Here is a 13,279-nt window from a genome sequence, read left to right as displayed (position 1 = left end):
CCATCCTGCTTTATTATTCATAGAATCAGTTTGCTGCCATGGCTGATGTGAAGAAAGAAAACTCTCAGATTGAGGGTCCTTCTCTAAATAATTCTTATGGCTTCAAAGTCAGTGCACAGAATTTACAAGATGCAAAGGCCTTGCATGAGGTAAGATGTAAAGCCACAGAGGATCAACACCCAGCAAATATCAAGCTGGAGACACAGTATAATGGTTATGGTGAAAGGCTTGAGAGGCCACTCTGCATTTGGAACACGTTTATGATATAGTTTTTTTCATCCAATGCTTTCTCCTCATATATACGCTCTACTCCCCCTACCATTAACAGGGTTTCATAGATTTTGATATTATCAGGATAGGTCATCAGTATCAGATCAGCGTGGATCTGGCTTCTGGCACCCCTGCTGATTTGCTGTGTGAAGAGGGTATGGCGCTCCTCGCAGCTTCCCAAGCACAGCTAGTGACCTCACATTGATTGGCTACGTGGCCTCTGCACAGTGCAGTCCCATTCAAAGGAACGGGGCCGAGCTGCGATGCTATCCGTTGGACAGCGCTGTACTGGGACCCACACCTATCAGACAATGGTGGCATATCCTAGTGATATTCCCCCATTGTTTGAGATAGAAAAAACCCTTTAATTGTACAGTCTATTCAGTAACATGGTTATATTGGCATCATACAGTTCCTTCCAGTGTGAAACTACCTTGTCTGTGCCATAATTTGTGTCCGTTTTTCTTACAGGTGCAGCACCTAACACTCATGTGCATGGAATTACATGCAAGAACTCGAAGAGATTTGGAGCCAGATCCTGAGTTTGACCCCGTCTGTGCTGTGTTTTACTGTCTGTCATCAGACTACCCGCTCGCAGGCAGTGACCAGAAAGAAATGACTGGTGCGATTGTGATTGCACAAGAAACATCCGCTGATAAAGGTGTTAACATCCACATGAATATTTTTATTTATCGATAGTTTTACTTTCAGTAGTTTACCAAACAATTCAGTCTGCCATTCACAGTGATCACCCATTTGTAGATTATGAAAACCCATAACTTTGGGAAAGAAAACAAAAAAAAAACTACCACTGGGGGGTAGCGCCCCCTGGTGGGGAGTTTGAACCGCGCACCACCGCCCTTTTACCATGTGCTTTTAATCAGAAAGATTGTATAGCTGTATCCTACTTTGCCCATATTGCAGGCTGACAGCCTGGGAGAGGCATGTGTAGGATATAGCTGGGTTCTACTTTGCCCAGATTGTAGGCTGTAAGCCCAGGAGAGGCATGTTAGAGTAGGCCCCATCTGATGAGAAGCCACCTTGTCGTTCGGTAGATGGGCCTGACATATTTTGGATCAATTATATGCGCAAAGAGCTTCTAACTTCCCTTGCAGTAAGTATGGCCACCAAGCAGTTTATTTTTCATTTAGTATTTGCTTATATCTTTCTGCACTTGACTAGCAGTGTGCTGTTACCTGTAGCTCTACTGACCCATAACTTTGGTCTGTCATATACAATAAACTTCCCTCAACATTGCTTGTAATTATCCCCATTATTCCCGCAGCACGGATAATGACCTAGTTGTCATTAAGGGTGCCTGTACATTTGCATTTGTGAGATAATTTGGAATGGTGCTTCATTAGTGTAACTAGTGTAAAATCCCTTGGCTGCTACTCTTTTACACACATAAATGCTTCTCTAGATTAAGTTAATGCGCATCATATGTGCTCTATACTTAAGAATCAGGCCCAAGGCTAATTTCAGTCCGTGATACACACTCTGTGTGAGCGCTGCATTTCCGAGACCAAACACTGCTCCTCTGACAGAGCTTATGATGCTGTAAATTCATGCCTGACCACTGGTCTACTGCACTATACTGACATAATTGTGTAATTACAGTACAGGAGACCTGTGGTCAGGCAAGAACACACAGCATTAGAAATTATTACGGTGCTCTGAGTTCATGTTAGAGGAACAATGTTCAATCCAGGAAATGCAGCCATCACATGGAGCGTGTTTCCCGGACTGAATACACTCTGGTGAAATTAGCCTTAGTCTTCCTTGGGATAAGACCACACATAGTGTCCACAGTGCAAATGAAAACTGCCACTAAGGGTCCATTCACACGTCCACAATTGCACTTCCGTTCCCGAAAAAAATAGAACATGTCCTATTGTTGTCCGCAATTGCGGACACGATTAGGCATATTCTATTATAGTGTCGGCGATGTGCGGTCCGCAAAATGTGTCACTACACTTTTGAAATTGATCAGACATAAGATCTTTCTGCTAAACAGCATTCTGACTGTTAATGGTCATGCAGTTTTGAAGGTTAAACTCTATTTATCTGCAGTTTGAAGTCTTCAACCACATCATAGTCACTTTTCAGCCACATCTTAGCTGATCTTTCTCGCCCCGTGGCCTTTCCTATAGCAGTGATGCTACTTTGTGCAGTGTGAAACAAATTAATGTAGTAGCAGATGTGAAGGATCAGCATTCATTGAGATTGTGAGGTGCTTCTGATCGTTTGTGGTTACAGAAGGGCATTTAGTCACTGACAGACAGAAATTCATGTATTTATCTCAAATGGAGAAAAAGTGACAATATCCACAATCTACGGTATTTGTCTCTTACCACCCCAGGTGGTCACTTACTTCCGCCACAGTCCTGTCTTTACAAGGCGCTCTTCATGTGTTCCCTGCATGCAGAGGCATCAGGATCTGGATTGTTCCTACGTACACCGGGTGGACGTCAGCATCCCTCCTCTCCAGATTTTCCCTTTCGCCCATGACAGCACCCTTGAGAGACCGCCTCCATCCAGGACAGGAAACAGGAACTTTCGTGGAGAGCTCATAAGGAGGAGCATGGCCCCGAGACCACCAGTTCCTGTTTCCTGTCCTAGACAGAAGACGGTTCGTGGAGAAGAGGAGAAAAGCTAGGCTGCAGGGCCCCGGAGGAATTTATCTAAGTGGGGTTACCTGTTCCGGCATAAGTCTCCTCTAGGAGCCGCCGGCCGGAGTCTGGTGTCTGCTGCTGGGGTCTGGCTTACGCTGCGCTGGCCGCTACTCTGCAGTCCCGGGCTCACCGAGAGGTGCGTTCGGCACGCCGGTCCTTCCTGACAGTGTTCAGGCGGGCCGGGGCCTCCTTCTCACCTCGCGCGGGGGGAACCAAAATCTCGCGATCCCAGCGAGATCCGGGTCTCGGTAGAGACTTCCGGTTTTTGGAACGCACGTAGCGTGCGTTCCGGAAGTAGGAAGTGCCTTCTCCTACTTAGGCCGCAGAGGGTTTCCAGCAGGACCCGACCGAGGAGATTGGACCCACAGGCGCACGGTCAGCAGCAGCCCAGCCAGCCAGCCTTATAGGAAGCCAGATTTCTTTTGGATCCGAGGAGTCACTCTATCCCACAGCAGTATGGAGGAGGAGAGTGCTCAACGCGCTGATCAACAGGAGGGTCATGAGAGCAGACCGGTACTCCTGGTGGGGTAAGGGGGATCATTCCCCACCATTTATTTCCTTTTTAGTTAGGCTAAATCTCCTTTCCCTCTTTTTTTTTTTTTTTTCTTCCTGCATTTAGACTACAAAAGAGGGCCCTAGAAAGGCAATTTCAAAGACCAGAGGGAAGGAGTGTGCCGTCTGTAAAAAGAAACTGGCCCCCTCTTGGTTGAAAAAACTATGTCAATGTTGTATTGAGAAACTAGTGGAGGAAGAGTCCCCATCCCTTCTGCAGAGTATTAGGGAGATGGTGAAGACGGAGGTCTCGGATTCCCTGAAAGATTTCAAAAAGAGCTTTCCCTCTGTAGCCTCTACCTCCCTGGGAACCAGATCAGGCACGGCTAATAAATCTGACTCTGATCCTTTAGAGGATAGTGATACAGGAGAAATCCTAGATAGCCCAGACTCGTCCCAGGATGAAGAATCCACGGGCAGGCCACTTTTTTCCCCGGATGATACGGAAGCTTTACTAAAAGCAGTTCGTGCGACTATGAAAGTAGACGAACCCAAAGACCCAAGATCCGTTCAGGATATCATGTTTGGTGATCTCGGGCAGAAAAAATCTAGAGTATTTCCCGTAAACGAGAATATAAAGTTTTTAATACAGAAGGAATGCAAAAGACCCGATAAAAAAAATTTTGTTCCAAAAAATGTGAAAAGGAAATATCCCTTTGACGAGGCAGACTCAGTAAACTGGGACAGACCTCCTAAATTGGATGCACCTGTTGCAAAAATCTCAAAAAAATCGGCCCTTCCGTTTGAGGACTTGGGTTCTCTTAAAGACCCTATGGATAAGCGAGCAGAGGTTTACCTAAAAAAAGTTTGGGAGACCTCAGCTCAAGCGTTCAAACCAAATATTGCCGCCACATCCACTGCTAGGTCTCTGAAATTATGGCTAGAAGAATTAGAATCTCACATTCAGAATAAGACCCCGAGAGATCAATTGTTAACCGTTTTCCCCACTCTACTTAAAGCAGTAGATTTTATTTCTGACGCATCGGCAGATGCTTTAAAATTAAATGCTAGGTCAGCTGCTCTTTCAAATTCAGCCAGACGAGCTATTTGGCTAAAAGGTTGGTCGGGAGACACTGGATCTAAAAATAAGCTTTGCGCAATTCCTTGTCAGGGCGATTATCTTTTTGGATCCGTCTTAGACGACCTTTTGGATAAAGCCTCGGACAATAAAAAAGGATTCCCTGTCTCCAGACCCCCGAAAAGACAACGTTTTTTTCGCAAAAACAAGAAGGATTTTTTTAGGGGGCAGAGGAAAGACTTCAGAGCTGACAACAAGAATAGGAAAAGCAAGGGTTCCTCTTCAGTTCCCAATCCTCCTCAACCTCTAAACCATCACAGCAATGACGGTTTCTCTCCCGTGGGGGGCAGACTTTCTCTCTTCCTCTACGCCTGGGAAAAAATCTCAAGTCCCTGGATTTTAGGCGTTATAAAGGAAGGGTTTTGTCTAGAGTTTGTCTCCCACCCACCGGACAGATTCAAAATCACGAATTTTCTAGGAAACCCGGGAAAAAATCTAGCTTTACAACAAGAGATTGCATCCATACTTCGAAAAAATGTTCTAATTCCGGTGCCGGAGGCAGAGAAGGGCGAGGGTTTTTACTCCTCCCTTTTTCTGGTCCCCAAACCGGATGGAACATTCAGAACTATTATAAATCTAAAGGATTTAAATCAATTCCTCTCTTACAAAAAATTCAGAATGGAGTCGATCCAATCAGTTGTAAGACATCTATTCAGGGGCTGCTTCATGGCTACGATAGACGTAAGAGATGCGTACTACCACATTCCTATTCGGCTAGACTGTCAAAAATTCCTCAGAGTCGCTGTTTCTATAGGAGGTCACATTCAGCACCTACAATATACAGCCCTTCCCTTTGGGATTTCTCAAGCTCCCAGACTTTTCACGAAAGTCATGGCAGAAGTCATGGCTCATGTAAGGGAAAAATACATTTTAGTGATTCCTTACCTAGACGATCTCCTGGTGGTAGCAGAGTCAAAATCCATTCTAGAAGTACACCTCAAAAAAGTAGTGCAGATCCTAGAAGACCTCGGCTGGCAAATAAATGGAGAAAAATCCCATTTAATACCTTCCCAAGTTTGTGTCTTTCTGGGGATGATGCTGGACTCAAAGAAACTACTCTGTATTCTACCCCAGGACAAGATTCAGAGATTAATACAACAGGTTCAGTCCCTGATATCGACAGAGAACCCTACTATCAGACAAGCAATGGCGGTCTTGGGCAGAATGACTTCCGCTATACCAGCGGTCAGTTGGAGCCATCTTCACTCCAGACCCCTACAGTGGCAAATTCTGAAGGAGTGGCAGGGTTCCCTCCGCCCATTAGATACACCTTTCACACTCACCCCCCAAGTGATCCAGTCCCTTCACTGGTGGCTGAATCCTGCAAACCTGTCCCAGGGGCTCCCTTGGATCCAACAAAATTTTGTTACCCTTACCACCGACGCAAGTCCTTCCGGTTGGGGGGCCTGTTGCCAAGGGTACTTAAGACAAGGTGTTTGGGAAAGAGAGCAGAGTCTAGACTCCCAAAACATGAGGGAACTGAGGGCGGTCTTTTTCGCCTTAAAAGAGTTTCTTCCTTTACTACAGGGAAAATCTATAAAGGTTTTTTCGGACAACGCCACAGTCGTCTCCTATCTGAACAAACAAGGAGGAACCAGATCAGAAAATCTTATGCAGTTAACAACGGATATCTTTTCCCTTATAATTCCTTCTGTTCCGTCCCTTATGGCAATACATCTAAAAGGTACAGAAAACAAGGTGGCAGATTTCTTAAGCAGAAATACACTAGACCAGGGGGAATGGTGTCTGAACCAAATGGTGTTCGATCAAATAATTCGACTTTGGGGTCGTCCTCATCTGGACTTATTTGCCACCAGAGAAAACAGAAAGTGTCATCTTTTCTTTTCCCTCAGCGCGAGAGATTCACCAACAGGGATAGATGCCTTCTCCCTTCCCTGGCCGAACCAGCTCCTCTACGCCTTTCCTCCATTAAGACTTCTTCCAAGATTCTTACAGAAGTTGAGACAAGAAAGAACGACAGTGATCTTAATTGCTCCTTTCTGGCCCAGAAGAACCTGGTTCACCTGGTTGAGGAAGCTATCCTTGACGGACCCTTGGATTCTCCCGGAGAGGCAAGATCTTCTATCCCAAGGACCAGTCAATCATCCGAGTGTGAAGCAGTTACACCTAACAGCATGGCTCTTGAGGGGGAAATCCTAGAAAGTAGAGGACTCTCCAAGAATGTAGTTTCCACTTTACTATCCTGCAGAAAGGATGTCACCTCCTCTATTTATCTCAGGATTTGGAACACCTTCCAGAAGTTTGCCAAGGATCCGGTGAATCCTTTAAATCCCCCACCTATGTGTAGGATTTTAGATTTTCTGCAAGCTGGACATGAAAAAAATTTGAGGCCAAGTACTCTTAAAGTACAGGTATCCGCTTTGAGTGCATTCTTTGATTCTCCCATCGCTAGCCACCCGTGGGTCCGAAGATTCTTTAAAGCCATCAGCAGGCTTAGGCCTATATCTGGACCTTCAATTCCCCCCTGGGACCTCAACTTGGTCCTCACTAGCCTCACAGAACCTCCCTTTGAGCCACTTAAACAGTTACCTATAAAGATCTTGTCTTTCAAAACAGCGTTTCTTGTGGCAATTACCTCAGCAAGGAGGGTTGGTGAGATTTCGGCCTTCTCTACACTAACATCTTAGATGATAGGGTTCTCATTAAACCAGACCCTTCCTTCTTACCGAAAGTGGTTTCTATGTTTCATAGAACGCAGGACATTATCCTTCCTTCCCTGTGCCAAAATCCGAGAAATGAAAAAGAGGAAAAACTGCACTGTTTAGATGTAAAAAGATGCCTATCTCATTATCTAGAGGTTACTAGTCAGTGGAGGAAAACCTCAAAACTCTTCATTCAGTTTAGTGGGAAAAATAAGGGTCTCCCAGCCTCTTCTAAAACCCTTTCCAGATGGATCGTGAGAGCCATTAATTTGGCCTATTCTTCAGCTGGAAAGGCCCCCCCGGGGGGTTTTGGTGCTCATTCCACAAGATCAGTCTCCACCACTTGGGCAGAAAGGGCTGACGCTACCTTAGAACAGATTTGTAGAGCAGCCACATGGCAGTCGCCTGGCACCTTCTTTCGTCACTATAGATTGGACCTAGGCAATAGAGAACAGCTAGCCTTCGGTAGGAAAGTCCTCCAGGCGGTAGTCCCACCCTAAGAAATAAAGGGATTTCTATTCTAATCGTCTCTCAAGGGTGCTGTCATGGGCGAAAGGGAAATTTAAGATTACACTTACCGGTAATCACTTTTCCATAAGCCCATGACAGCACCCGGGTTTATTCCCACCCTGTATAGAATTAATGTAAAAAAAAAATATATATATATATATATATATATATATATATATATATATATATATATATATATAAAAGAGAAAAAAAAATATACATATACGGGGAAGTGTAATCTTAAATTTCCTCCACAATAGTTGTACTCTACATAGAAATATTGGGACAGAGGACTAAGTGGAAACTGAAAGCCCCCCCCCCCCCCCCCCCGACATACTCAAAATAAATAATCTTGGTTAATCCGGTGTTTACAATCGGGTTTACAATGCTTCCGGCTAAAATGCTATGTCATTTTTTAAAATATTTCCCACATGTTCATTTAAACATGGTTTTCATTTCTTGCCAGTTCTTCCAATATCTTGATCCGAACAGCTGCATTGTAAGGGTATACAACGGAGGTGCAATGTAGTGGTTTATCTACAGTGTAGTTCAGATAGAGCAAAAACTCTCCTGTGTTTTTTTTTGTTTTTTGTTTTTTTGAGTCAGAACTTTGCAGCTCCAGTAAGGGGAAAAAACTTTTAAAGTATTGCATTTTCTTTTCTTTTTCTCCTGAGCTAGATGTACTGAGTGATCCTTTATTGACCATTTACCATGTATTTAACGGTCTTCATAAAATTCATGGATGGCTTTCTACTTGCCTATGCCCTAAGCTGCATTTCTAAAGTCTGTTTTCCTGGATTGAATTTTTCAGATGCCAGAAGACCTTTATTGACCAGATCTGGAGTGACAGGCTTCCAAACGACATATGCTACTGATGAAAAAGAACTGTTTGAACAATTGATCGGCTTAGTTAGGAGGTATGCCCTGTTCGCCTACCAAGAGAAATAGAATGTGTGCTGGAAAACTGGTCCAGTCCCAGTTCATCTTCATAACTTTAAAACCTTTAATTTGTAGTCCACACTTCAGAACGCTTATACTTGGGGTCCCATACGTGGAAATCTGGACCTCATTTAGGGTATAATCACTCATACCAGTTGAGATGCTATTAAAACTGCATGAAAGCCACATTGGAAAAAGAAAAAACTAGAATTTTTGCCATGGCTTTTAATGCAGTTTTTACAATTGAGACACATTAAGTACAATTTTTTCACCAGTAAAACCTCGTGGCACCTTAACCAGTACGCGTGATATGCCCTTAAGCACCTCTGAAGTTGTATTCTTTAAATTGTTTCATACTCCTTGTTTCAGGAAATTTGACACAAGATGACTTTCTCTGACAGGTCTGCTAAGTACAGGAAATATCAAATACGTCCCACAGCGCAAAGGTCTGCTAAGTAGACTTGCCTGTACTTTCCATGGCTTTTCTTACTTGATATCACACTGAAGTTTAGAACTGCCCAATCTGTATAGATATGGATGAATATGCCAAGGATGGCTTTACCGATTGCAGTTCCAGTGCACAGAAAAAACCTCAACATGCCAGTGACCATCAGAGTGAGAGAAAGAGAAATCCAGCAATTGTGTTGTCCGTAAAACGTAACCTTTTTAGGCTACTTTCACATTAGCGTTCATGGGTCCGTTTGTGAGCTCACGAGCGGACCCAAACGCCTCCGTCCAGCCCTGATGCAGTCTGAATGGAGCGGATCCGCTCAGACTGCATCAGTCTGGCGGTGTTCAGCCTCCGCTCCGCTCGCCTCCGCACGGACAGGCGGACAGCTGAACGCTGCTTGCAGCGTTCAGCTGTCCGCCTGGCCGTGCGGAGGCGAGCGGATCCGTTCAGACTTACAATGTAAGTCAATGGGAACGGATCCGCTTGAAGATGTCACCCTGTGGCTCAATCTTCAAGCGGATCCGTCCCCCATTGACTTTACATTGAAAGTCTGAACGGATCCGCTCAGGCTGCTTTCACACTTAGAATTTTTTCTAAGTTATTAATGCAGACGGATCCGTACTGAACAGAGCCTCCGTCTGCATTAATATGATCGGATCCGTTCAGAACGGATCCGATCAAGCGCAAGTGTGAAAGTTGCCTTAGATGTTTTGGAATAAAGGCACCCCGAGTGCTGGATTAATCTTTCTTTCATTTATTAGGGACAATTGATTATAAATTAAACATTCATGATCAAAGATGCATTTAGCTCAAATTTCAGTCACCTCCAAATTAGCTGGGAAAGGGAAGTGAGAGGCCTGCAGAGTTGCCACTTGTTACAGTTAGAGACTGACCCAGTGGTCACCCAAGTGCCATGGCCCCTTCCAACAGCTGACCGTGAGGATGCAAGGAGTCAGACCCCCACCCATCAAATATTGATGACTTATCCTGAGGTTAGGCCATCAAAATTTAACTCCCAGAAAACCCCTTTAAAACACAAAGGAGAAGATTTGCTAATGTTTTACGCCAGAAAGGTGACATAAAAAAGTCACAAATTGTGATGTACACCTAAGGTACCCTTTCACACTAGCGTTTTTCTTTTACGGCATAGAGTTACGTCCTCGGGGCTCTATACCAGAAAAGAACTGATCAGTTTTATCCCCATGCATTCTCAATGGAGAGAAATCTGTTCAGGATGCATCAGGAGGTCTTCAGTTAAGTCTTTGTGACTGTTCAGGACGGAGATAATACCGCAGCATGCTAACACTTTCATTTTTTTCCATAGGAATGTATCAAAATACCGCAATGCCGAATGTGCAGACCCAAAAAAATTAGAAAAACTAAATGCCGGATCCTTTTTTCTGGATGACACCGGAAAGACGGATCCGGCACTTCAATGCATTTGTAAGACGGATCAGGATCCTGATCAGTCTTACAAATGCCATCAGTTGGCATACGTTTTGCTGGATCCAGCAGGCAGTTCCGGCGACAGAACTGCCTGCTGGATTCCTCTGCCGCAAGTGTGAAAGTAGCCTTATTTGCACCATAAGTTGGAACTTTTAGTGCTTCTTGACACTTTCATAAAGTGTTGGGAAAGGGGGTGAGACTTAGAGGATCTACTATCATTTACACCACTAACTGCCATAAATTATTGCTGAAATGTACCCCAGCCGCTAGCTGGGGTAGATTTGAGTTTCTGGTGCACGTGGTGCTAGAGATGCCCCTATTTGCCTGTTAATAAATAAGGTGCATCTCACTCCAGCGCACAGGAGATCAAGATTGGCATAAATTACCCCCAAAGTATATTGGAAAGTTGTAGAAATTTTTCGCCTGTACAGTGATTATTCCTTAAAGTCCTTCATAATAATAAGTTCCACTGCGCAATTACTCATTTGTTCATTTCCAATAGTCGATGACCTTCTGATGTTGCTGTTATTGGGATAACTTCTAATATGCTGTCCTTTACTTTTCAGATATGACCCTGATATTTTGCTAGGATATGAAGTCCAGATGCACTCCTGGGGTTATCTTTTACAGCGGGCATCGGCCCTTAATGTGAATCTCTGCCAGCAAATGTCCAGAGTACCTGGTGCGTTGACAGTAGTGCAGAGTAGATTCAGAAAGGTCTTTGTGATAATGTGTAATGAGTTAATAGCGAAACTAATTTTGGTATTCGGACAGTTATTGTGTCCTATATATTGTACTGTCAAATGTAATATACGTATATGGGGCACCTTAAAGGACATCTGTCAGTAGATTTGTACTGGCTGACCTATTCCATGTGCACTTGGCAGCTGAAGGCATCTGTGTTGGTGCCATGTTCATATGTGCCCGCATTGCCGAGAAATATGATGTTTAATATATGTAAATGAACCTTTAGGAGCAATGGGGGTGTTACTATTATATCAAGAGACTCTGCAACTGCTGCACCCTCTGCACTTTTATTGATAGAGCCAGGCGTGTTGACATTTACACTGCCTGACCCTATCAATCAAAGTATTGCTTTGCTGAGGTGGACACGCATGCTTAGTTCCAGCTTCCACCGAAGCTGTGACAGTTGCAGGGAGAGAGCTGCTGCAGAAAGGACATGCCCCCTTTACCCCCACTTTACACCCCTTTATCAGGACCTCCGTATATATATTTGAAACAGTTTGTGCTATGTGTAATAATCACTTCTCTCTTCATTCTTCATTTTAGCGGATACAAATGAGAACCGATTTTCTGCGGACAAAGATGAATATGGTGCTGAAGCTATGAGTGAGATAAATATAGTTGGTCGGATTATATTAAATGTTTGGAGGATGATGAGACCTGAGGTATTGCCCAAGTTTTTATACTATTTCTTGCACAAGTCCGCTCATGAATGGTAATGGGCTGTACTATCTGGCACTTCCGTCATTTTCGGTATTCTGCTCCTCACACAGCAGAAAGGGGCCTTATAGTATCTTATTTTGTATTAACATTTTATTTTGGCCTTTCTCTGTAAAGTTTTTCCACCTTTTCTAGGGATTTTCTGAGACTTTTTTTCTACTGATGACCTATCCTCTGGTCCCCTCCACTCACCAATCACAGCATCGTACATTATATAGCCGCTGTGTTTGATATCACAGCTCAGCCCCATTCACTTCTGTGGGGCTGAGCTGAGCCTAAGCCATGGGACCGATGAACATGATGTCACATGGCCTAGAAAAAGCTGGAGAAGGCAGCGCCTCTACAGAGTGTCAGTGCCTTTTCAAACAGCTGATCGACAGGGGTCCTGGGTGTTGGACCCCATGCTCATATAATGATGACCTATTCAGAGGATAGGTTATCTGTATAAGGGCCCATGCAAACGACCGTATGTTTGGTCCTCATTTAATCCGTATTCATTTTAATGGGGCAAAAGATGTGGACAGCACATGGTGCGCTTTCCGCATCCATATGTCTTTTCCGTGCCCCCGCAAAAAAGATAGAACGTGTCTTATACTTGTCTGTATTTTAGACAATTATAGCACATTTCTGCAGGAGTTAAAAAAAAAAAGAAAAGAAATGGCGGCATACACATGTGCATGTGCCCTAAAAGTCTCGGGAAACCCCTTTAATATGCTTTATTATTTTCCACCTCTCTTTAACCCTCCAACAGTCATATTAAAATGATAAAAACCTTCCTAAAATTGCACTTTTTATTGTCGACTTTGAATTTATAGTTTGTGTACAATTCAGGTGACTTGAGAGGTTTTCCGGGAGTAGGTCATCATTATCTTATCGGTGGGGGTCCACCTCCGGGCACCCTCCCCCATCAGCTGTTTGAAGAGGCCATGGCTCGTGATTTGTGTGGTCTCTTCCTAGGCCAGTAACATCACGTTTATTAGTCACATGGCCAACGTGCAGTTTAGTCCCATTCGAGTAAATAGACTAAACTATAATACCAAGCATAGCTGCAAGCAGCTGATTGGTGGCGGTGTCAGACCTCCACTGGTCAGATATGCATGACCTATGCTGAGGATGGATTTTCAACACTGTACTCCCAGAAAAAGCCCTTAATGATGTGACTGTTAGCCTTAAAGGGTTTCTCCAAGATTTATATTTAGATATCCTATCCTCATCAGTACAAGATCGGCAG

The 13,279-nt window shown here is 44.1% G+C and overlaps 1 protein-coding gene across 1 annotated transcript in view; it reads left to right on the top strand.

The window, feature by feature from the left end:
- The window catches only part of REV3L (REV3 like, DNA directed polymerase zeta catalytic subunit), a 205,877-nt gene that overhangs the window by 166,468 nt on the left and 26,130 nt on the right, over nt 1-13,279 (top strand). Inside the window, exons 16-20 of the mRNA XM_044291751.1 lie at nt 24-149; nt 742-931; nt 8,560-8,665; nt 11,151-11,266; nt 11,875-11,993. Coding sequence (XP_044147686.1) covers nt 24-149; nt 742-931; nt 8,560-8,665; nt 11,151-11,266; nt 11,875-11,993 — 657 coding nt within the window. The remainder of the gene's footprint in view (nt 1-23; nt 150-741; nt 932-8,559; nt 8,666-11,150; nt 11,267-11,874; nt 11,994-13,279) is intronic.

The sequence above is a fragment of the Bufo gargarizans genome, chromosome 4, assembly GCF_014858855.1.
Source record: "Bufo gargarizans isolate SCDJY-AF-19 chromosome 4, ASM1485885v1, whole genome shotgun sequence".
In the NCBI taxonomy this organism is placed as follows: domain Eukaryota; kingdom Metazoa; phylum Chordata; class Amphibia; order Anura; family Bufonidae; genus Bufo; species Bufo gargarizans.
The sequence above is the reverse complement of the archived record's forward strand: the minus strand, read 5'-3'. Positions and strand labels throughout refer to the sequence as shown.